The sequence below is a fragment of the Rhipicephalus microplus genome, chromosome 9, assembly GCF_043290135.1.
Source record: "Rhipicephalus microplus isolate Deutch F79 chromosome 9, USDA_Rmic, whole genome shotgun sequence".
In the NCBI taxonomy this organism is placed as follows: domain Eukaryota; kingdom Metazoa; phylum Arthropoda; class Arachnida; order Ixodida; family Ixodidae; genus Rhipicephalus; species Rhipicephalus microplus.
Genome location: NC_134708.1, coordinates 11,517,873 through 11,543,435, shown reverse-complemented (window position 1 = coordinate 11,543,435; position 25,563 = coordinate 11,517,873). Strand labels below are relative to the sequence as shown.

Below are 25,563 nucleotides of genomic sequence, written 5' to 3'. Positions count from 1 at the left end.
TGGCACTGCGGCCCAATGCTCGCTAAACCTTTCTAAAACCAAGGAGGTTACGCCCAGCGAGTATAACATAGCAACCTTTTCCTGTCAGATAGTGCTCAATGTACATGCCAGTGGCTGCTAATGTGAAATGAGAAACAGGAGGATTCAGCTTTTAACTTCTTACGGCTGGCGCTTCGTATCTGCTTCCCCCCTTCAACCACCTCGAATTCATTTATTGTATATACCAGTTCATTGTATTCATGGCCCTGCGGCTCAACGCTGGCTAAACCTTTCTAAAACTAAGGAGGTTACACCCAGCGAGTATAATGTAGCAACCCTTTTTTGTCCGATAGTGCTCAATGTACATGCCAATGGCTGCTAATGGGGATCGCAGCTTGCGCGTTGACTAAAAACCGAATGCTCCTGTCTCTCATTCTTCATTAGCAGCCATTAACATGTACATTGAGCACTACTATTCATTGTTAAACAACGCACAGAAGAAATCTCTCACCGGCACCACCTTGGAGGTCAAATGTTATACCTATTTCGGGTATGTGCCACTGGTGGTTACGTACTACGAGGGGTGCCCAAGCCACGCCATAAGTAGCTTCGCCCCTAAAAAGGAGTGTTTCACAGTTTCGATGGAGCCGCAGTTGTTGAAGTACGTACACGCTGCTTGATCGAAGCGGTACGGTAAGCTCTTTCCATAGGCAGTGTTTAGACGAAGACGGTAATATAGCGTTTCCAGATGTCGAAGAATTCTAAATGCAAGTTTTGTTATGATATAGGGGTTGATTTAGCGGAGGAATGCATGCTGCGTATTGGGACCTTCAGCCTGCCCCAAGCTACAGAGGCGTGCTATGAAACTTGTTCACGTACTTTAACAGTATGGGCATGCTAGACAATCTATACAGCTTTATATCGAAACCACAGAAAAACTATTATTGCACGTCCTTATTAGTTGGTCAAAACATGGTCTTTTTTACATTTTTATATTCGATTTCCCATCTTAGCATCTGATTTTTTTATTCTCTCCCTATCTCTACTTTTAGTCCCTGATTCCCTTTCCTACGCAGAGTAGCATGTCAGCGATTTGCATATGCTGGCTCGATTCTCTGCTTTTCAATAAAAAGTTCTCTCTCTCTCTCTCACTCGCTCTTTGTTTTCGAAGAATACCTTATGCAGGCGTAATGCTGGTGAAACGTCAATTATGATTGCAGTGCTGCCAATCTAATTTTATAAACACCGCATTCCAGTGACATAGGCATGACGTCTAGAGCAAATATTCATATTCATGGTTAGCGTTATTGTATTTAAACGCAATAAACGCAAGTTTTTTTTTCCTTTTACGTACTAATCAGGGCTGCCTTCCTCGCGAGTGCAAGCACCACATTTCAGCTTACTGCTTCTACTATTGGCGATAATCATGTTGCTTTCGGCTCAACTACACAGCTGTAAAGAAGTGGTTGTATTTTTTTATTTATGTATAGATTTATATACCTCAAAGTGCCCTTCAGGGGTCTTGTTACATGAAGGTGGGGCAAGCAATATGGTGTTAATAAATCAATTGTTTTATGGTATTCCTAAATTTGTTTGTGTTGGAATGATGATAATAAAACATGCGCGACTCCTAAACATGCATGTGAGTGCGTAAAGCATTTCTACTTACTTCTAGCGTAATTTCGTAACGTTTCGCTAAACAAAAATATTGCACCACTGTCGGCTTCCCTCTGCATGCGTCTGAAGAGAGATACTCACGGTACGTGGTATATGTCGAACTTTTTTCCGTTAAAATATATTTTGTATTTGAACTGCTTCCTGAAATAAAAATTATCGTTCCATGTTGAGCTGTAAACAAGCCTCCAAGGAGATGTTAACTCTGCCTAAGAGGAATGAAGGCTGAATTATCCGGACGTTACAGAGTAAAGCAGGCGCATAACAATGAACAAGTTACGCGCTTTGGGGACATTCGAATTTTTTTTTTAATAGCCGTAACTTGTTCGGGCATTGTTTACGTGTCAAAAACTGACCGTATCGCCTGCTTCTCTCGTAGAGAAAGCTTGCCAGCTCAGGAAGAACGATGGGTTGATAACCACTACCACCTCAAGCCAACAAAACGAGGCTGCCAGAAAGCCTCTAGATCAAGTTCTTCATCTTCATGGTGGCCGGCTATCTTGAAAAGAACAAACGGATCTGTGCGAGGGTAGGTTGCCAAATCCACATTTCTGAACGGAATTTCTCGGCTTCTTGTACGCATGGAGGCGTCGCTACCATTCTCTTGTTGTTCTTCGCCAATTCAGTCTTTCTTCCGCAAACCTGTTTAGTGCAGGCAAGACCTGATGATTTTTTCGTTCATTGCTCCGGCTATAACTGCACTATACTTGTTGAAAGCTAGCATTTTCAAACTATTGGCATGTATGTGGGCCCTCAGGCATTCTCAAGTGGTTTTTAAACTTTTTGTCGCCTGAGGGACCCTAATTTATTGAAAAAAGAACATGTTGGAACTGAATGAAAAAAAAATGAAAAATAAAAATGTCATGACGTTTCCCTTTAAGCTGTTGTTTTCAGTCTCTTTTCAAATTCAATTTGTCGTCAAACGAATTTAAAAAAAGGACAATCGCCAAATACATAAAAAAATCAACCACACAGTTCTTCAGTAGTCTCCTTTGAGAACTGTCCGATTGTTCTGGGAGTGTAAAGCATTGTTGTAGCTTGCGATCTTCTTACCAGCCCCACTCACTCTAACAAGCATACATGTTGTGTGCGCCCATGCTTCATAATGAAGTCACCGAACACTCCATGACAGACAAATCTTCAGTTGATGCTATGTACATGATTGGACAGGAAGTGGGCAGAAGAGAATGTCAGAGTGTTTCGTTACCATAATTTGTTAAAATACTGATAACTCTGAATAATAACGCCATATAGCAAAATCAAAGATCTAAATTCTGGTTTTGCTTCTAATCTGGGAAACATAAGACTCGCAATATGAGATGGCACAAACTATAACCTATAACATAAGGAGACGGATGCGAAGGTTAGTTATAACCTATAACTATAACATAAGATGGCATAAACTATAACTCCCCCCCCCCCCCCCCCCCCCAAATTGTGTTCACAGTCGAGTGCAGTGACACTGGACCACGGTGCAAGAACACTTTCGGTGAGCGATCGCCGGGACAATCCGCTGCCCGATAATGTTCTGCTTCGCTAGGAGCTTGGGAGATGGCGCTACAAACTTTGCCCCGGCTCCCCCTCTCCCCCCTTATCGGTGTAGGAAAGCCCCGTGATGTAGGAAAGCAGCGGTGCTCCTTTATCGTCGCCACAACACGCTCGCCGCATCGTCAACCTCCTCCCTTATCACTCCCTCTTTTGCAGCGCCGCTCTATGCGTGTCGCGTAGTTGACATCGGACGATTACCCGATTTTCTCAGATTTGGAAACCATCACTCATAGGCCGGATGGGCTTTGCGGCATGCGCCAGCAGCCCGCCATGGTTCTCATTCCGGCGAGCCATCTAGCGGCACACCGCAAACGAGAACATAAGCGGTCCTTCCCCGCCAAGCGCTCGCTTCGCGTCGTTCGCACATCTAAAGTATTTCTTGCACCGTGCACTAGACCACCACGGTGGTCTGTTCGGCAATCAGTAACATTGTTGGTGTGTTTTACGAAGAAAATGCAGTGCAACGTTTTTCTATAATCCGCTCTTTCTTTCTCTGGACCCTGCCCCGCCGCGGTGGTCTAGTGGCTAAGGTGCTCGGCTGCTGACCCGCAGGGCGCGGGTTCGAATCCCGGCTGTGGCGGCTGCATTTCCGATGGAGGCGGAAATGTTGTAGGCCCGTGTGCTCAGATTCGGGTGCACGTTAAAGAACCCCAGGTGGTCGAAATTTCCGGAGCCCTCCACTACGGCGTCTCTCATATTCATATGGTGGTTTTGGGACGTTAAACCCCACATATCAATCAATCTCTGGACCGACAGCGGATATCTTACTTTTCTTATTGGCAGCAATAAACAAGAATGTTGTTTTAACACTGCAAACCACTTGGACGCAATAGAACTCTTGTGCTTTGATAGCCGAAATGTCACTGTGGTCAAGTTTATGACTTCTATGAACCTTTACTCTGATGCCAACTCTGAACGCGGATGCGAGTAGTCTGGCGTACACTCCAAAAAATGAAGAGTGAACGCCGAACAGGAGAAACTTGGCGCGCAACAACGCCAGCAGGAACAGTGCGTTTTCCAGCGCACTTGTTTTCTTCGTCCAATATTTCGACCCTGTTACGACACAACGTCTCAAGAATACACGCCCGCTTGACTTCTGCTGTTTCAAACTTCGCACTTCGCCCCGAACTGATCATGCATTTGCTCGGCGTAGCGCAGAACATATTGCAAAAGCCCGATATCACTGCTAAACGCCGGCGTCAGAAGTCCCAACCTCCGAAATGCCTCTTCCGCGCATTCCAGAACAAATGCAAGAATAAAACAAAAACATGTGCTTTCAGCCCTACAAAATTTCTTTGCCACTTTCGTAGCGAAACGTTAGTCGTATAGAAGGTAACATGTTGTGCAATGCACCAGTCGCAGAATTGTGCACTGTGAGGGAAGTTTGATCCCTAGAGATCACAGACGATCGTCGAAGCGGAAAAGTTCAAACACAAAATCGTCTTTTATCTTCCAGTCACAGCGGGTGGCCTTTTCCTTCTTGAACCTCGGTCTGAGATATCACATATGAAAGAACAAGTGTGACTGTGGTACGAAGGTTAGGAGCACACATTTCATGCCATTAAGGCTCGCTATTCTGTGGCTGGAGTGCGCAGGATTCCGCTATACTCTGCCGTAGGCTTATACGCCACTCCTATATTTAAATTCGCGTATCTGCAATGGCCCGCCTCGCACATACGTCACCGCGCACTTTAATTTTCTGTTCTCGTCGATATCGTGGGCGAGCTTCCCGTCTCATTAAGTTTAAACAAGAATACCGGAAGCGACGCCTGAATGTATGTGCAACGATCTTTTTATCTTTTCTCAGCCCCATAAGTTGAGATCAATTTTTGCATATTTTTTTTTGTTCTGCACTCTGAAAGGTCCATCGAAAAACCGTTTCTCCGAATTCTCGAAATATGCTTTCGCACTTGGGACGGAATCCAAGTGGATCTGTTACAAACACAACGTGCAAAAAGAACTGACGAGAAGGACAAGAAGGTTTACACGGAAATTCAAGAACCAGTTTCCCCCTTCAGTACGAAAAAGTGCACGTGAAGATGGAAACCACTTAACGAATAAGGCAAAATGATAGCGCGAAAAAGAAGATAAAACAGAGCGAAATACTCAGACCCTAAGGGAGATAATACTTTGTAGCGTATACACTAGTGGCGTAATCGCATGATAACTAAGCTACCACTTATTTTTCATGCAATTCCGCCAATCACTGCACCATGCAAGCTATGTTGCGGCACTGGCTGAGAGGAAGCGGAATTATATAGGCAACGAGGGGTCGTTGTGCGTTCTGAAATGTTAGTGTCATAACCATGGGCATGCGTACCACAATAATCCCATGTACTATTAATATTAATTAGTTTTTCGGGGAGCAAATTGATAAGCTCTCAGGTATGGTACATCACAACTATTATGTTAACGCATGCACATAGCACGAGCCCAATACTTTATTTGACTGTTTCTTCTCTTTTCCTGCTCTACCCTTTCCTTTCTGCCCGCAGTCGCCTTCCCCCATGCACAGTTGCGTTTTGATATTCACAGGCAGTTTTTTTTTTTTTCATCAAAGAGCTTTCTCTCTATTTCTCTCGCATGAATCTCTACTGTCCTTGTTCTCACAAGAAATAGGCGGCACAAGAAAGCTACTAAAAGAAGAAATGAAAAACTAGACTTGACGACATCAGGTCTTGTCGACACTAAACAAGTCTGCGGAACAGAAATTGAATGGGCGAAGAACAAGGAGAGAATGATCGAGACGCCTCGACGCATGCCAGGCGTACGAAACTGTCGTCGAGAAAGCTGGCTTTGGCAGCTCTCCATCGCACGGATCAATTTGTTTTTCGAAAAATAGGCGACCACCGCAAACCGGAAAGACTGACAGGAGAGGTTTTTTGGCGGTGTCGTTAAAGAGGTACTGACGCAAAATTTTGAAGGCAATGTAAGTTGTGGGAGAGATTTGTGTGGATCAGCACGCACAATTTATGAAATATTGCCTAGAGCATAAGAAACAAAGAAAAGGATCTTGTATTTTGTTCGCTCTACTGCCCTTGAAAAGCGCCTTTCGTGTGAGCAACCAACCACACCCCTGCGTGATGGCCACGATTCTCGCGCGTGTTCCCTTCGATATTAGGCGAGAAGTTTCCTTGACAGCACTGTGAAAGCTACAGAACCGAAATGCACACCTTCTACTTCGCCAAAGTACAGTACCTAAATTCACTGATCATTTTCTCATTTTGCCTTGCTCAAATAAATGCTGCTGCTCAAATAAATAAAGGCCCACGCAGTAGCGAGAAGTCGTAGGTAAAATAGTTATTGTTCTGTTTGGAAGAATCCCTTTTTTTCGAATTCTTCGGCATCACCACCTTTTCAGCACGCTCGCTTTTCAATGTAAACTTGACGTGGACGTCAATCAGTGTGCAGCGGCAAGAGGGCTGTTTAGTTCTTTTCAAAAAAAAATGTACTCTTAATATGACGCTATAACCTACACCTAACCACCGAAATATTCCTACCGTTGATGTTTTGTATATATAGTTTTCTGAATGCGTCACTGATGCGAATGAGCGAAACTAAAATAAGCGGCGCGCTACTGCACTAATTGCAGAGCAACTTGAACGGGCAGAAGCTCCGCCTCCGTTGCCTTCGCTCCAATGTCAAGATGAGTTGTCGTCTAAAAGAGGAGATGGTTGCCGCTGAATGAGGAGGCCGACTTGCACGCGAGCATAACGACTGATGTTCTTGCCCCGGCAGTGCCTTTTTGAGGGATTACGCTTATTTAAAATGCCTCGGGTCCCCCGTAGCAGCACGCATGAAGCATTTATGAAAAAGTGGTCAATGTGGTGGTCATGTGCATGCCGTTTTTGTGCGTTTCCGCCGCCAGCTATGTTTAGGCGAAAACCACTCTGAATACCACCGCGATCAGCGAACGCTGAAAGCGAAACTGCCCCTGGGCGCTGTAAAACCGACTCCAAACAATTAACACTCGCACGCTCAAGCAAACGAGCTTCGCAGCCGCGATAAGTGGGTCTTTACCTACTCATTGCAACAACAACAAAAAAAAAAAAAACCAAGATGAAATTGCGTCTGTAGGCTTTTTAATTGCTTTGAAGTGGTAGAGATCACCAGCACATCGCTCTTCCTGAGCCGGCGATTTGTTTCAAGGATACATGCGTGCTAAACGGTCTGCTTTTGGCGCGTTAAATGTGCTCATGGAAGTCATGGCTTATAAAAAGACCCGTCTAAGTAGACTGTTCTACGCGTAGCAACATCCCAGGTGAAAATGAAAGTTAATATGACATGAATGAATTGCTTAGGTTAGGTTAGGAGAAAGGACATGCAGGATTATAACGAGAGGGAAACAGAACAAGAAGAATCAGCAGACAGGCAGAAGTCGATGCACAAATACCCGAGACGGCCCTCGTATGTCTTTCGCAACAGGACAAGCAGGCCCGTATTGCGCCATAGACCACTCGCCTATGACATATTCGAGCTGACTTAAGTGCAAACGTCCGTTATCTCGACGTAATGACTTCGATGTGACGGGCCCCACCTATGGGGTACCTAGAGCGCACTATGTATTCATTTACTCTTCTTTATTGCTTTCCTCCCAGACAAGTTGTTGGACGGGTTAGGGTCTCAAGGGAAAACCGTTTTTCAGTGGTCATGGTTTGAGTAAATCGCGCTTGTTGTAAGTCTTTACTTAAGTGGGTGATGAGTGGACGAAGCTTGGTCCTAAGAACCGTAATGTCCTAATGTCCATTGTGTGCTATAGTCCTGACGTCATCATAAAGTCACCGACTAAAGGAATGGGTTTGTGCTTGTAGGTGTCTTATACTGTTTTGTCACAGAAAATTATCATTGAAAGTATTTCATTTTTAAACTTTTCTTTGCGTTTTGCTTATATTACCTGAACATTGCCCAGTAATGATAGTGAGTGACATAAGGCAACAAAGTGTCGACGACAAATCTGGTCATAAGGACCATATATAGTTTAGGTCGCCGACTAGCATAAATGGTTTGCACTTGTGGCTGTTTCATACTGTATTGTGACAGTTATGATTGTTTGTAGTCTATTGTAAACTTTTTTTTTAGTTCACAAACACATCTTTCGACTATAGCAACGGTTTTCTATAAACCATGCATTACAACGAACAGTGAGCGTCGACGACAAAGGCAGGTCCCAAGATACAAATCGCGTACGCTGAAGTCGCCGACTAGTATAAAGGGTTTGTGATTCTAGGTGCATATTGTTTTCAGAACTATGATTGATCTATTTGTGTATTACCGAAACTTTTTTGAGTGTGTCGCAATCGCTCATCTCACCGAGATGGACCCGGGCGTGGAAGGGCTTGCAAGCCTCGACCCATAGATGCGCCGGCCCTAGTTTAGAAGAAATGTTCCTACGATTTACGGCACAATGTACCCTAAGATGGGAGAGTAATAAACTGGCCCAGTTTCAACCAAAACAGCAAGCTGAGATGGCTGATGTGCGAGAGCCTGAAAACTTGGCTTCACTGCTTGTCTTCCTTAATGAACTCTCATTACATTTTCCCTAAAATCCTCAAGTTCGCTAATTAACTTTCACTAATAAACTTCACTCATTGATACCAACAGCTAACTTCAGTATCAGTTCTTGCTAACTTTCTAATTAACTTCTTTAATTATAATTATCTAGTTAGCATTCAATAGTTAACATTTCACTGACTTTCAGCGCCACTGCGGTCACCTACAGTGATTACAGTGCTCGGCTCTTGACTCGAAAAATGCCGGTTTGATCCCGGCTGTGGTGGGGGCGTGTTGAATTTTCGATGAAGGCAAAATGATAGAAGCACTCTGCGATCTCGGGACGCGTTAACGGCCTTTCCTCGTGCTACCCGCATTGCCGCAGTGCACGCGTGGCTGTGTGGCTGTGTGTTACCCCTGCCGCACCCAAGCGGAGGGTGAAAGGGCACCGCCGATTCGCTCATTTGCCCCCCGCTAGGGTGTGCCAGGCGTTCCATCACGTGCGTTGCGGCTGTGCGGGTAGCGCGTGGAAGGGCCTTGAAGAACACGAATAAGAATAGAAGCTCTGTCGCTGAACCTACACCATAACGACGATCGATGCCAAGCGTCCTACTCACGGCCGTCGAATAGTGATAATCTTGCTAGTGAAATGGGGGACATTTCGTTTTACTCTATCGAACATTGTGGTATGAACTGTTTGCATGATAAAATATTTGTTTCCCAAGCCACCTTCTTGCTTTTATTGATTTTATTAAAGTCTATGGAATTTCGACCATAATTATTTAAAGTTGTATTAGAACATCCACACTGTACTTGCGCTACTATGCATGGACCATTAATTTTTTATTGTAATAATGCAAGAAGATTTCTGCACCATATGTTAAAGAACAAAAAAAACTTCGAAAGTTACTCTTCAAATTTATATTTGTATGTTGAACTTCTGAAATGCACTTGCGTTGCTTCACATATGTTTTTCTCCCACGTTCTACTCGAAGAAATCTGAAATAGCTGTTCCACAATACACTAGATTAGCCAGAAGCAAAAAAAAAATCATCCATGTCTACGAATTTATTTACTTACACGGCCAATCTCGCAGCAGATGCAAGAAAAACCGGCGCGGGGAGAAGACCTCGGGAATAAGAACAGACGGGAAAAGCTCGTACGTTAGAGTTACCAAAGGTTGAAGCTCGATACAAATAAAGACAACACAAGACGTATCAAGACGAGCTACGCGTAGTAGAGTGTTCCCCAGATTACGCTAGAGCACCAAAGAGGTACAATAATCGAATTCGTGCGCGCCAGAGACAGATACGCGAAAATTCTCGGACATTTGTACGATTCGCAGTCACACAAATAGCCTCAGACGACGAGAAGCAATGTTAACGTACGGAGAATGGTAAAAGAAGAAAGGAGGCTGTCTACCTGAAATATTCTGCTGCTTGCCAGAATGCTTCCTGGACGCTTTGCCTCCTGTGCGAGATATTGCCAAAATTGTGACAAAGATAAAGATGGTGATTCGCAGAAGGAGAAAACGATAGCATAACACAGGTGCGGGTGCAAGCGTAGTAGACCAAACTATATCATGACGTTGTTCTACAATATCCGGAAATGTTTCTTAAGGTTGACCGAGTTTAAATCCAGTTTTACTGGTACTTCACTTTATACCACCTCCGTCTAAGCATTGTTAGCAGGTCCTCAGCCACTGGCATCGCGTGGACCAGGTTAACCCATGCCATGACCTGGTTTCCTTGTGGCGTGTTTTTCAATCGACCTCGCATTAGATATTGTGCTTCGCTTATGATGTTTTAAAATGGTGGTATAGGTACTAGATCGAGCAGTTCCTCATTTTTCGTGTGCTTTGGCAGTCCAGTGATTAGGACTCAGTGAGGTACTCGGAGGAAACAACGTCCTATTTCCAGACGAGATGTGAACGCCAGAAGACTACTTGAGAAGAAATTGGCTCAGAGGTGACCTCGGAACACCCCTTACATCGACACTGATGCTGCAATCAGTGACGAAAGAGCCAGCATGGCCTGTGTATGCACGCCTGTACCAGAACAAAATTTATTTCACAGTTGTCAGCTTCCCTGGGGTTTCAACTGCGAGCAGAGCTATTGGCCATAGGAGGGGGGGGGGGTGTTAATATCAATTTAGTAGGCATCACTATAGTGGAAGAAACCACTATCGTATCCTTACAGACTCGTGCGGAAGGGTGAAAGTCGCATGCACAATCGCGTTCCCGCTTCGCTTAGCTGCTGAGCGGAGCGTAAAAACGCCACTTAAGATTATCTTATGGCGTCCGCTGCAGAGTTCAAGTTATAGTACGGAGAGCGTATGGCAACGACGTTGATCGGTGTCCCAATGGAGCGCACTCGCAAGTGGAGTTCCGCGTTCTTCGGTAGGCACAGCGTCCATGCAGGTCCACTCTACTTACGCCGACATCACCTAGTTAGTGACATCACCTTTTTACGACCGCTTTAAAGCGTAGACGGAATATTCCAGTGACTGAACTCGCACTTGACGCCTCTAAACTGCACGTGCTCTCGCAAGTGTGCTCGTTATTCGGTGTATATTACTTCCCTCTCTCCTATCTCTTTCCGTTTTTATCTATTCCTTCGGTGCAGGGTAGCAAAATGGTAGAGCATCTGGTTAACCTTTCTGTCTTTCTTTGCATCTCTCTCTCGTACTTGACCGATTTTAAAGATATTTTCCGAGAGCCGATTTGTGAGGCAATAAAGTCTTTCAATGAAGCCATAGAACAATTTCATGGAAATGAGCTGCAGGGCTTCTTTAACTTCCATTTTTCTTTTGCAGCCTGAATTCACAGTTCGGATGTCGAGGCCATACTTCGCACAATTTTTTATCCGTAATATAACCGATAGCAAGAAAAAGCCGTATAACCGCGGGACGTTTAAGACAACGCTGTGGAGAGTGTTTAAAAAAGCGAAACAATACGCTGCCTCTAGGCTGATAATACTTTTGAAGTTAGCTGTTCAAAAAATAAATATGTTCACCCAGAAAGAACTAAAAACGTTGGGCCGCAAAATACACTTTTTCTGCATGTTTCGCCACATCTGCAGTTTGAATGCCCCCAGCGAAGAAAAGCGGGGCACCTCTTAATCACACTGCTTATTGCCATCAAATGGCAACTGCGTTAATGCTTTTACAAGGCTCGCATATTTGATGAGCTGACGTAGCTACAAAGAGGTTGAAGGTCACTGCCGACAGCGCCATTTCCTGCCAAGCTGTCCTCGACCGCTCACCTCCGCGTTGCGGGATCAAATTCCGGTTGCGGCGGACGCATTTTCGATGGAGGCAAAATGGTAAAGGTTCATTTACTGCGCGATGCCAGTGCAGGTTAAAGAACCATTCATGGTCGCAATGTCAGGAGCCTTCCTATGCGGCGTCTCCCGTAATCATGTCTTGTTTTGGGGACGTTATAAACTTCAGATAATATTATGAATGCACCTATCGGACCAAAACAAAAGTGTTGCTTGGTCGGACCGATTCCGGTGAAAGTTGTCAAGCGCTTCTTCTATAAAGTGGGCAAATTTCAGTCCAAAAATGAAGGGTCCTTGCAACACTTTCCCGGGCAGCCATAAAACTGATTCATAAAGGGGCTTGATGCCACACGAACTGACCACCGCAAAAATTTGTAGAATCCGTACAGTACGACTGAAGACACAAAGATTTGCTATCCCAGTAGTAACCAGCGAGCACGCCGTGCTTTAATCAATAAAAAGCATTATACTTAGTTTTACTAATTGATGGTGTTTTTTTAAAGGCCGAAAATCCTTAAGACGTGTGTTCGTCCATCCCTTGTATGTATGCAGTATTACGTATCCAGCGGTTTTGATATGTGGGGTTTAACGTCCCAAATCGTAGCCAACGGTGGCACATACCCACTCTAGAGTGGGTGTGTGCCACAGGGTATGCGAGATGAGAGATGGCGGTACTTAGAGTGTTCACTAGATGAACGCACGGATGGACAGACAGGCTAGCGGACGGACGGACGGACAGACGGATGGATGGATAGAGGCGCGGAAGCACGGACGGATGGACGCACGAATAGACAGACAGATGGACGGACTCACGGACGGACGCGTGGATGGATGGATGCACGTATGGTCGCACGGATGGTCGCGCGGACTGACGGAAGCAAGAGCGAACGGACGGACGGAAGCACGGATGTGCTGACGGATGCTTTGCCCCACTCATCGTCATTCACTCCATCGATATGCTGCGATTTTTTTTGTTTAGCGCCATTTGTCAAGAGAAGAAAAAGCTACTTATTGCCAATTACTAGAATTCGTTGTCAATTCCCTGTTGCGTTCTGCGCTATAATATTTGGTTAGCATGTTCTAGGGAGCCTCTACTGCCGATCGGTAGTGTTTTCTGACCATGCTCAAGCAGTTAGGCTAACCTAAAGAAGAACGCCAGCTGCATTTTTTTTTTCTAAATATTTATGAGCAATGCCGCGCGCTGCACCGAATAGGGTGAACTGCCCAGTTCATTCACCGAAAGAGCTTTCGCACGTTTGAACGCCTCGAGGGGCAGCTTATAGTATTACGCCCGTTAAAGCTTTTTGCCGTGACCGAAAGCACGTTGCGACCCGCAGGATGGTCCAGCAAGAACAGCCTGCGCATCCGTCCGGGTATGAGTTTTTTTAATTATCAATCACTGATTTTTTATGTTCTTTTTCTCATTCTCTCCGCCTGCTCTTTCTCAGATTTTTTTTCCTTGTAGAGGCTCAATGCCTTACCAAGGTCATACATAGCCCCTAAGGGATCACAGGATTGAATTATCTGTTCTGCCGAAAAAGGAACGAGATTTTTTTCACTTTTCCGATTTAACTCCAGGGCCTGTTGTATTCGAACTGGCTTGCTGTGAAGACGTTGAGGCTCGTGTCACCTCAGCTAATCAATTTGTTGTGGTTAAGGTTTGTGGTTGAAAACATGACGTAAGACAAATCTCAATACAATATCTCAAGACAAAACACCTTGCCCTATGGTCTCTGTCTCGTGATTCTGTCTGTTGCGCGGCTTTGAACTATGACGGCTGAACTTTTATTCGCAGTGGTTCGTTATGCTTCCATTCGCCTGCTGTAGTGAACGCAGCGCGCGAATCTTATCACAACGGTCGATTTTCGAAAAGCTAACGCCGTATACGGGTTTTCGATGGAGTGGAGCGTCAGGGACTATAGGGCGCTGAATGCGGCGCGCATCGAGCACTGCCACTACAAATTACATGCTTTCGTCACGATATCATCGCTCGGCGTTTCCGCGTTGACAGAAAGAGTGATACCTTGCGTTTTGTCTGGCGTTCCGGTGCGCGAACTCTTGAAGAGAGCGAACGAGCGGGCTGGCAGGTAAAAATAGGCGCGCATGCGCAGTGCGTGCTCTTGAGCTTTGCAGGCAGCCGTCAGAAGGCGCCCCGGTGCTGCTTGACACGCGTTCCCGTGGTCCGCAATATTTTGACCGCCACTGTACGTTTGCGTGTTTTCCCAATATACGAAGCAATTGGCAGTCAGTGCTATAGTCGTGTCTGAACCGCGTCCGTGTTTACCTTGCGAGGTTTCAAACGACAGAAACAAGGTTGCTTCGTCGCTGGTAAGTGGAACTATATATAAGGCTGCTTTTTAATAAAAGAACATAAGACGCATGCTAACTATCAGCTTTGACATCTGAGACTCATTTTAAAGGCACTGATTGCTTTTAATAATTTCAGGAAGCGAAAATAGCCACTATATAGCCCCACAGTATATACAGCCCATCCAATGGGTAATTGGCACAAAGTTCTCCTTGGAATAAATTGGTTACAAAAGATGCAATGTGAGACTGCATCCATCTTGTCAATACCACGGGGCTGGTAACTGCATTCTTACTAAAAGTCTCCGAAAAATACTTAAGCGTACAGCACTTGCACATGACTAGTAGTGACTTTGACATAATCGAAGTGACATCCCCCCCGACTTTAACCAAACCAACTACATAACATAATAAGTCAGTCCGTACCATCATCTTGATTCTTTAAACGTTATTCAATTATCGGTAGGCCTTGTGTCACATATTATTAAAGAGGCATATGGCAGCGGTTCTCTCAAAATCTCGATACCAAAATTTTAATTGTTAAAGTCTTTATAGAAGCAATGAGGTGGATGTGATAGATGTCCAATGAAAACAAGTGCGACTAAAGCCTTGTACCAAAGAATTTCTAGCCTTTCTCACCACCGTAAAACTTAGGGAATGATGTAATTGTCTGACAACTTCATACTGTTCAATGAGCCTTTTGTGAGACTAAAGGATTTTGTCTTTAGTGTCGTCTTAAAGGGACACTAAATGCAAACATTATCACGCGGTCGTGACGTGGAGGAAGGGAGCAGACTCGATGCTAAGATGGAACTATTTATTTGGCCGAACTTGTGGCCGGCGAACTGAAAGACAGATTACCGCAATACACGGGCACTGATAGTGGCGAACAGAGCGTAGGCCGTCGATCGGACTCGCTCACAGGATTCCGTGCCGACCGGTTGCGACCTCACGATCTCTGACGTCAGCGTAGCTCTGGCTGACTGAGCTCGCCCAACGTCATCTTATGACGCCGATCTCCGACGACAGCGTAGCTCTGACCTACTGCACTTGCTCTACGCCATCTCCTGACGCCGACAAGAGCTCTCGCTCGCAAGTGGTGCCCCGTCCTCAGACTCCTGTGACCGTGTTTTCATCTTTCCTATCTCTCCTATCCCCTGGATATGTCCTCGCTCGCTGGCTCAGCGCCTCTCCCTTTCTCTCTCTCTCTACAACTTTATTCCTATCCTTTTATTCCCTCCTCATTCCCATCCCTTGTGAGCTACTGCTGAGGTGTCGCATCCTGATGCAGGCAGCTGCGGGGCTCACTTTTCTCTTCTTTGCCCTCTTATAAACATAACCCCCCCCCCCCCCCGTCGATCAACTGACAAACAGTGAAGCGCAGCGGCATTAATATTAATACATAGGTCGTCGAATGTTTCAGCATTACCAATGGTCTTCGTGCAAGATCTGGAACAATCTCGAGTGTTTGCGCCTTGCGGTCAATCTTAACAGAACGATCTACAATGATCGCGACCCTTTTCGAAGATTGAGGCGCAGTTTGGGCTAGGTATTCTTGACCAAGGCTTTGTGGGTGAAAACCAAATCAAACAAAAGTGAAAATAAGAAACGCGCGTGGCGATATTAAGTTGATGTTGCTTACTGAAATAGGGGTTCGGAAACCTCGTAGGGCTACTTTTGTGCCAACGACGTGCTCATTTTGATATAAAATCACCTTTTAGTGGTCTCCATTTGTGTTAGCACAATTCAAATACCCAGCCGAAATGTGGCCGTCTTACGCTACTGTGGCCGTGCACAACGTTGGCCGGCTTTACTGCGCGCATGTATGCATGCATGCATTATGTATTGTATGCATGCATGCATGCATTATGTATTATATGCATGCATGTATGCATGTATGTATTATATGCATGCATGCATATATGTATGTATGTATGTGTGTATGTATGTATGTATTATATGCATGCATGCATGTATGCATGTATGTGTGTATGTATGTATGTATTATATGCATGCATGCATGCATGCATGCATGCTTGTATGTGTGTATGTATGTATGTATTATATGCATGCATGCATGTATGCATGTATGTGTGTATGTATGTATGTATGTATTATATGCATGCATGCATGTATGCATGTATGTGTGTATGTATGTATGTTTTATATGCATGCATGCATGTATGTATGTATGTTTTATATGCATGCATTTATGTATGTATGTATGTATGTATGTATGTATGTATGTATGTATGTATGTATGTATGTATGTATGTATGTATGTATGTATACTAGCTCTCTGGATTTCATGCCGACCGGTTGCGCTTCCGTGATCTCCGACGACAACGCAGCTCTGGCTGACTGGGCTCGCCCTACACCATCTCCTGACGCCGACAAGAGCTCTCGCCGAGTGGTGCCCTGTCCACGGACTCCTGCAACCGTGTCCATCATTCCTTTCTCCGCTCTACTTCCGTCGTTTTCTGTCGTTCGCTGTCCCTGCACCTCTCTTTCTCCTTCCTCTCTCTATTTACTTACCTTTTATTCCTATCAGTTTAATCCCTCCTTACCCCATTCCTCGTGAGCTACTGTTGAGGAGTCGCACTCTGATGCAGACAGTTACGGGGCTCACTTTTCTCTTCTATTATCTTCAAGAATCACATAAGAATGCATGCATTTATGTATGCATGCAGCCACTTGTAGTTAGCACTTTCTCAATAGATGACAATGTGTATACATGTCCTTCGGAATGATATATCTAGATGATAGTGATTTTCACAGCATATCCGCGGAGTGGATGATGATGAGCGGGGCGAAGCGCCCATCCATCCGTCCATCCGCTCGTGCCTCTGTCCATCCGTCCAGACGCACGGACGGATACGCGTGCAAACGAATGTTTCGCTCCACTTATTATTCGCTCCGTGGATATGCTGGCATTTTTCTGGCCGCTTTGCTGATAAAAAAAAAGATCTATTGATTGTTTCACAATGTATCGTTGCAGTAGCAAACCATGTAACAGTCATTTTCTTCTGTAATTTCATTAGTTCTCAATTCAACGATACTGGTGGTCAAGTCGTTGAACTATTTCTTCGTGTTACCACAGCCACTGCATGAAGTCATTTTAGCTTTCGTAGCGCAGCATCTGATGAATGAAAAGAGCATAAAATTATAGGAGCACTATGTTTTTTGCACCGAAGGTCAGGAATCTATCTCCCTAAAAAGCTTCTTATGTGAATTTTTTTTGCGTGCTGCAAAAAAGACGCAATTGCATCCTGAACGCATAAATTCACTGTCTGAATTTGGATCAATGTTGCAGTTAAAATATGTTCACTATGCAACACTCATGTACCCAACATTCCACCAAGAGAAAAAAAAAACCGATTGCAAGCGGAAGATCATTCATTTTCTTTCACTTTCTCAAAAGATAAAAAAGATAGGCGACATACAAACTCGGCGCATATCCGTCAAATTCACGTGTCCTCCCAATAATGACTCCTCGTTGGGCGAGGCAGCTCGCCTTCTGGTATGCATACCACCAAGAGAGTGAAGCACTCTTCCCGCTCTCCAACAGCAGTGATGATGAAAGTGCAAGTTGCACAAGACGCTCCTTGATAACATTTTTGACGTTCATAAATACGAAACTACCCCACAAAGTACGATGAAAACGCGGAGAAGCTACAAAACATGCGCTTTGTTGATGTTTCCAAGAAACTGAAAAAGAATTACGAAAGATGAAGTTTCATGCAGGCAACAAATCGCTCAATTTTTTTTTCGCTGTGTTATTATCACACGCGCATTCAATGCAGCCTTGCGGTGAACCACATCAAAGCTTCGAACGAGTATGATGCCTTAACAAGATATGACAGCAAGAAAACTGAGGGATTCATGACACGCCTTCCATTCCGTTCGCACGTGTGGGGTCATTAGCGATGATAAGAAGACTAATTCACATATAATGAATCAATCTCTGCAGTGCTGTGTTCATATTCGTCAGCCTGGTGTTCACCGAGCTTAATATTTTATTTATATCGTTATCTCGACAGCCCTGGCGTGCTTTCTCAAAAATTGCTCGCTCGTTTACAATAAAACGACGCGCTTTTTTTTTTATTCATATAACGAGACGTTGGTGCCAATGTGTGTCACTGGCTGTTTTTTTTTTCACAATAGGGATCACATTGTAGATAACAGACAACGCTTCGAATTCTTCTTTGTTTCTTTTGGCTTCGCTCCTTCTTTCGTGTTCTTTTTTTCTTGTTCTTTTTTAGCTTTCTCGCATTTTTCTCTTTATTTCTGTCTTTCTTATTTGCGACTTTATTTCTCGCTCGTTTTCAATCTAACTTTTTTATACGCAGTTTGCGTTGGCGTGTTTTCCTGATCATGGTAGTAATGTCCACGCTTTATATCATCGTGAATGTTCTCATAGGAGGAGAGGAAGAAGACTTGTCTTTGGCACGAGAGGGCGGTCGATACGCCACAGCTCTGCCTGCGTTACTCTGAGTGACGACAACAACATACGATAGCCTGGATCTTAAAGGGCTCCATACTTAAAATGACAGATTCATGCTCTGTATCGATGGATACTTAGCTTATCTTGACTATCGGGCACGTCGCCCACCCTAGCATCTAAGAAACCTAGGCATCTGATTCTAAATGTAGACAAAGTTGATCTGGCTATTCACATTTCTGGTACCTAAAGCGCAAGATACCGGGTTTTATGTGAAATTTAAGATTGGGGGTTTGAATCAATGATTAGAGATTACTTTTTATTGATTTTTTTCTTTTTGATATTCACTGCCGTGGATTATGTGCTTCTAAGAACGCACTTTTCAATTCCCGTCGTGATAAGTAAATGAAAACGGGCAACAGTTACATGGCTCATCACTTCGATAAACTGTTCGTTACATGCTTGAGTCCTGAAGATTCCTGAGAGTAGTGCGCAGATACACGGGCTCAGAGGCCGATGATCACATAAGGGCGGCAAGTATTTGCCGAAGGCATGGAACAACCGTGTCTGACGGGATTTGTCTGTACGAAGATAAATCCCTCCCACTGGATACGGATTGGCAAGAGCCCCGCTTCAGCTCTTTCATGCTCTGATTGCTCGAGAAGTTTGCTGTCAAAACACTTCAGAGGGCGCTGACAGCCTTCGGAAGCGAGAACAGATAAGGAGACATCAAATAGTACGAAGAGGGCCAAGTAAGTCTGTAATCGAACGAAACAAAGCTATTATCGAACGCAACAGGATACTGTAGCTGAATCTCAGAAATCAATAAAACAAAACGCTGGATATAAGGAAATGGGAGGCGGAGTAATCTGGAGTTTGGTTTTTGCTTACACTAGTGGAAATAGGGGCAAGTGATTCTTGAACTGGGCGTGACTGACATATCGCTTCGCGTCTTTCTTTCCTTTTTTCTATCTAACTTTCTCAATATCTCTCTTCCTTTCTATCATTGTTTCTTTTATACGTACAAGTCGTCCTCGGAATGTGTTTTTCGCGCTGAGTAGGCGTGGTGCCTTTGGTGTTCTGTTCATCGCTCGTCAGCCTATAGAGTCGCTCAACGAGAATACCATGACGTGATCGCGGAAATTCACGTCAGAAATTCAATTTCCCGCCAGTCGAAAACTTTACGAAATTCGCTATTCCCGATATCCACATAACGTGTTATCCAGCATAGTTATTTTGGTCCACCACTGTATGTTTCAGCGCCGCGCCAATGCAAGCGTTCCGTTTACAAACCACTGTTTGCATTGTCGGCGGAGTGCATTCGTATATTTCAGTTCAGATATGAGAATGAATAGGTGCGGGGCCTAGTGGTTAAGGCACTCTTTCGAACCGGGGGCCCACGTTCGAACTCCAACACGGAAAAGAAAATTCACTCTAAGAAAGCTCCTCGGAGTCTCTGCTAGTCATCTCGTTGTCACGCTTCATCAAAAAAGGTTTCACCACGAAAATGGGGTAAAAACTACTCGCCAACGGTTCGTACTAAACATAAGATGAGTTAAAAAGTAGTTGTCACGGCCTGAAACATTATGGTTGGCTTAGAAGTGGTGTCAGCATCACAAACGAAATCAACAAATGCACTCTAGTTTCTTCTCTAAAAGTAGAGACACAAATATTCATCTCTGCGGTCATCTATTTGAAAGCGCACCTTTTCTAACCTATCTGCAAAGTGATGGTGCATTTGTGGACTGGTGGCGTGTACAGAATTATAAAGAGTAAAAGCGAAGCACGTGGCTCTGAGGTGGGTGTGCGCGCCCGTCTCAGAGTTGATAAGGTGTAAAACGCGAGGCGACGGGTAGGTGCCACCACCATCGTGTCTTAGCAAAGCGTTGGAAACACTCACCTTTTCGTGCAAGCGTTGCATGCTCAGCGCAGCGTGATAAGCGTTACGGTCCTTAAAGTTACTTATGTATGCCTTTTCTAGTAAAACATGCACATGCCGAATATATACGTGTTGTTATGGTGCCCCAGACTTGCGCAATAATTGCTTATTATTTGACAATTGCACAAGTATGAATGCTCAATCTTGAGCAACATTGATGGGCGCTGCGGATGGGGTCGGCCGTTTTCAGTACCCGGCGCCGTTAAAAGTGGACAAATAGACAAATGCACAGATAGACGGACAGACAGACAGAGAGACTGAAAATTTTGCGTCGAAGGTCCCCAAAAAAGACAATCGTCTTTAAAATACTTCCGTGGGAAACACCGGTGCATTCTGCATGCTTCGCCTCTCCCTAGTTTCACGCTCTGGTGGAGATGAAACCTTCTGATTTCGTCGTACTTTAATTTCTTCGGACAACGGCATTAAGAGCGCTACTTTCTTGTTTTATTTATTATTTCTGGGTCATGCGCTAACAGTGGATGAGGATTGTTTTTTCGGAACACCGTCCACACGGGTCAGTGACAACAAGCTTCGCTCCAAGTAAAAGACAAGCCCGTAGCTTGTCTTTTACTTGGAATCCCTCGCTGACGCAACTGCTCTTCATCGATCCTATCTCCGAACAGCTTGCCGATTAGAAATGGCCCAAATGCATGACTGGGCGACAATTCAGCGAATGAGAGTGAGCGTATAGGCGAAAAACAGCAGGCTCTGTCAGCGGAATGTGACACCGCAAGCCAGGAGTCACTGAGCTCACGAAATGACATGGTTGTCAGCGATACATGCTTTTGATGCGTTGCAAAGTACGAAAAACGAGGACCATTACGATGTGAAGCGCAAACTAACGACTGATTTAGTTCGACAACGAACAGTCCTATGTACGAGAAAGAAAGCAACACGAAAAGGAGACGAGGGGGGGGGGGGGTTCAAGGTTGAGAAACAACACAATTGGAAAATGAAAGCATAATAAGGCGTGAAACAATGTTTCAAAACGTGTAAAGAATTACGTATGCGGTGATAAGGTTTCCTTCGAAAAGCTAACTTTTTTTTTGAGAGAGAGCGTATTGGAAGGAGTGCTAACGCACCCTTCACTGATATGCCAGTAAAATGTTTCCGCATTTGTCCTCTCCATCTGATCAAAATATTGCGCCAAAATTTGTGTCGGGAAACATCGCCGTAGACTTACATCCTACCTAGTAGGAAACCAAATGACCGGGATGTGTTAGCAGCACCCCGATATGTTTGACGCCTTGATACGTTTTCTTTTTCTTATTTTTGTTTGATTTTTCATCACAATGTCTTCCCCTCTTTTCGTGTTTCTTTCTTTCTCCTACACAAGGCTGTCCATGATAAAAACAGAGCAGTTGCTATAGTCTCTGCATAACCCTGTGTTGGTTATCGTTTCTCATAACTAGCAGCGCATCACAAGCATGAAGACGTACCATTTAGTGCGTATCGTCGCCTTATTGTCAGCACTAAGCATAAAGTTTTCACCTACTTCAGGACATGAGGTCAAGTAACGGGTTATGTTGTTTTCATATCAAGTCACATAAATCTTTATTTCCAACATCATTTTGTGTGGAGATCTTATGTTTTTTACGTTTAAAAATACGTTTTCTAAAAAAACTTACGTTTTTTTTACTAACTGTGTTCAAACCGCAAGGAAAACGTCTAGGTATTTGTTTTTATTCCCTAAATACCATAAAGAATGAAGGAAGAAAGATGTAAAGGCATGTTAGCCATTCTTCAGAGATTCTGGATACACTGTTCTAGGCTTATTGAGTAAGTAGGATAACAATATTAAAGTGATACCACAACTATGGAGAAAGAACAAACAGAAAAAGGAAAGGAGATACAATACCGTCACAGGTCTTTTCAAAGACCAACAGTTCGTAAATCGTAACAATGCTTTTAAAGCCTACTGTTTCGAGTACATTGTCGAGGAGCATTCCAAGTTGTTTTTCTTCGACAACCGCCATTATCAACTACCTACCGCATCCGCAAGCTTATTTTATGGTCGCACAAAACCAGCAAATTGAGAGATCAAACACGAACTAACACGTAAACGGCAGTTGTCAGATGTAGGGCTTTTAACACAGTTAAAACTGCACAGTGAACGGAACACAACTAGAAGTACGCAGACGAGGGCTGGCTGACAAATTCTTCCTGTCATTTGTGTTTTGTCTTTTCAGTTATAACTCAATTTGAGTGCCATGCAAACTGGTCCCCAAGCGCACTCAACTTGCATGCAGTGGTGCTTGCTATTTTTACATGAAATGAGTGGGCGTTTGGACAACCATGACATATAGGTGTACCCCGAATGCTTTACGTATTGTTGGCAAAAATCGACTATTTCTCGTGCAATGAACATGTATGCCTTGTAATAGACCGTCAGCATAATCCTGTTACTTTTCAAACATCCTTTAGTTGATGATATATTGTAGAACGGTTGTCTTTCTCAAAATAAATGTTTACGGTGCTGTATTATAACTCCCTAGAGTTTTCACATTGCTGCTCTTAGGTGGGCGAGATAGTTAAGCAGGGATCGGCACGAGTATTACTGTTTCAGCTTAAACAAACTCGATCATTTTGAAACCATGTAATTGAGGGGACTAAAACAATCACGTAGGAGCAACAACACGGCCAGACGTGAACGTTAAGAAATTACGAAAGTGTTAACAGTACATCGCATGCTGGTTCCTCGGACAAATCAGCCTGCGATTAGACAGCCTTGACGTCATCTAAATCGCCATGTTGTGCGTCTACGACGTCACGTTATAGACTAGGAACGGGGCTAAGAGTGCGCCCTTAATTATTAGTGAAGGTGACGTGTAAGCCAAGCAACAGAGACAATCACGACGACTTAAACCCAGCTGAAGTATTTGTGGGGTACCATGCCCTGGCGATGTACTCGTTTGTATTTTTAAAGGACAGCCGATTGTGAAAAGTACGCTTTTTTTTTTCAGCCAGCAGGTTTTATCGTTAGCTAACCTGCGTTACAATGGACACGTTGACGACGATCGATGTTGGTTTGCGCCAGATAGTCCGCCTAGACGACAGGAGATGAAAAAGAACCCAAGTTTAGTGGCCCCAAAATTTACGCCATCAGCCCATCCACGTGACTACGCGGAATTGCTTGACGCCACGAAAAAAAAAAAAAAACGTTCGCTAAAGTTCAAACAGTTATCCGAGTGCTCAACTGTCACGTAAGTGCAGCCACGCCGCGACCGGGTTTTCTAAGACATCCCAAGGAAAGACAAAAAATAAAGTCACAGCTTTGCCACAAAGGCGAAGCAATGAACGCGATAGCAACAAATTGGAGGGTCACGTGCAGGATGGCAAGCAGATCGAAACCTGCCCCGCGTTTCTCACGCACAATAGCGCACGAAACCTACTCACAGGTACAGATGAACGCGAATAAACGTCTCAGTTGTTACTTCGCCCTGTCTGAAAAGCGCGCCCTTTTCGCAAACAGAGGATGTGCAACGATTGCAGTCACCTTTGTGCGCTGAGTACGTGCTATTCTCCCCACTGCAAGAAAAGGGCGCGTGATCGAGCATGCACCCCCTTATTTTCTACGCAGGCCCAAGTAAACCATTTGAGGGGGCATTCCGTAGCAAAGTATACTGTCACAAAATAAAGCAAGGGGTTTTGATCGCGGTTTAGAAAATAACGAAACACTCACCGTGCGTATCAGGTAGAGGGCAACCTACGGACGACGGCCACTTCAGCGTCTGCATCACCACTCACCGCATCGACGAGACATACGCAATAAGCGCACCAGGAACATCGCAGAGATTCCGAGCTCGTGTTGCGGCTCCTTTGATGACGTTTTGCTGGGTTGAAGAGTGCTCAGTTCCGGGTTGCCCGCAGCACGATACTCACGAAAACGAAGACTGCAGTGGGCCCAAGAAATCTTTGTTGACTAGTGCGGCAACAATGTAGTCAGTGTAGCAGGCTACGTTCACAGGATGCAAGCGTACCGCATATCGATTTCTACGCCCACTCGTCGGCATCCTCGTGCGCACGAGTACAAGCAGCTACCGCCCCGAACACGATTCCGCCATCGAAGTTGCGCCACAGTATCGTAAATAACATTGCCAGACCATGCGCCTAACCTCCCAGAAGGACAGATGCGCTGCTGGCGGAAATGCTTAACCAAGCATATATAGCCTCCTGCCATGGCTCAAGTTAGTAGCATCATAACGCTAGAAAACGTAGCCAACAGGCGAACTAATTCTCGCTAGTAATGACGTTACTGTGACTGCTCCGCTTTTGAGATGCGGGATATGCGATGGAAAGTTAGCAAGCCCGACGCACTCGTAGCTTTTGGAATGACGCGGTAGCCCGCGTCGTTTAGAATGAGAGCATTGTTTATCATCATTGTTTTTCTTCAGTAATCTTTCTTTAAAACCAGAGAATAAGCAGGGGAGGCCCACGCCACTCGTCTAGTCTCCCACAGCGACCGTCAAGCAGAGTTTGGCCCCCCACTACGGGCACTCTGAACGGCCAGGGTTCGGTCGTTGAGGACAGGTAGGCGGTGCCCTTGCGAAGCCTCCAATTTGTGTATGCTTCATTTATTTCATTTTTGTAATATAACCAAAGCCTTATGATGGGATAGGTCTGATCAGAGTCTTGAAATGCTTCTTGAATGAGTGTCATTTTTTGTTTTTGATATTGAAAATTTCCATTCGGTATCTTAGAGTAGGACCAACGACCTGACGTTTAAGGCTTGATAAATTTTATCTTATTATGACTCACAGTGCCACACTTCAAGCGGCACAAAGGTAACGCATAGATAATTTTACCAGAGGTTGGGCGCGGGTCAATTTCACTGCACGACTTTGAACGGTGCTTAGCTCGATTAGAGGGAAAGATGCATGGTGCGCGCGCACATTTCGCGATTA

General features: G+C 44.6%; 1 protein-coding gene and 1 long non-coding RNA gene across 6 annotated transcripts in view; both read right to left on the bottom strand.

Annotated features, from left to right (window-relative positions):
- LOC142771541 (uncharacterized) overlaps nt 1-10,162 on the bottom strand; it is a 50,109-nt gene extending 39,947 nt beyond the window's left edge. The window contains exon 1 of the long non-coding RNA XR_012885980.1: nt 10,114-10,162. This is a non-coding gene — a long non-coding RNA (uncharacterized LOC142771541). The remainder of the gene's footprint in view (nt 1-10,113) is intronic.
- LOC142771540 (uncharacterized) overlaps nt 1-24,993 on the bottom strand; it is an 89,329-nt gene extending 64,336 nt beyond the window's left edge. For all 5 annotated transcript variants that reach the window (XR_012885977.1, XR_012885978.1, XR_012885979.1 and 2 more), the window contains exon 1: nt 24,342-24,993. Coding sequence is in view for 2 of the 5 variants with exons in the window: in XM_075873136.1 (XP_075729251.1) it covers nt 24,342-24,396 (55 nt within the window). In the remaining 3 variants the exon portion in view is untranslated. The remainder of the gene's footprint in view (nt 1-24,341) is intronic.
- Between the last annotated feature and the right edge of the window lie 570 nt (nt 24,994-25,563).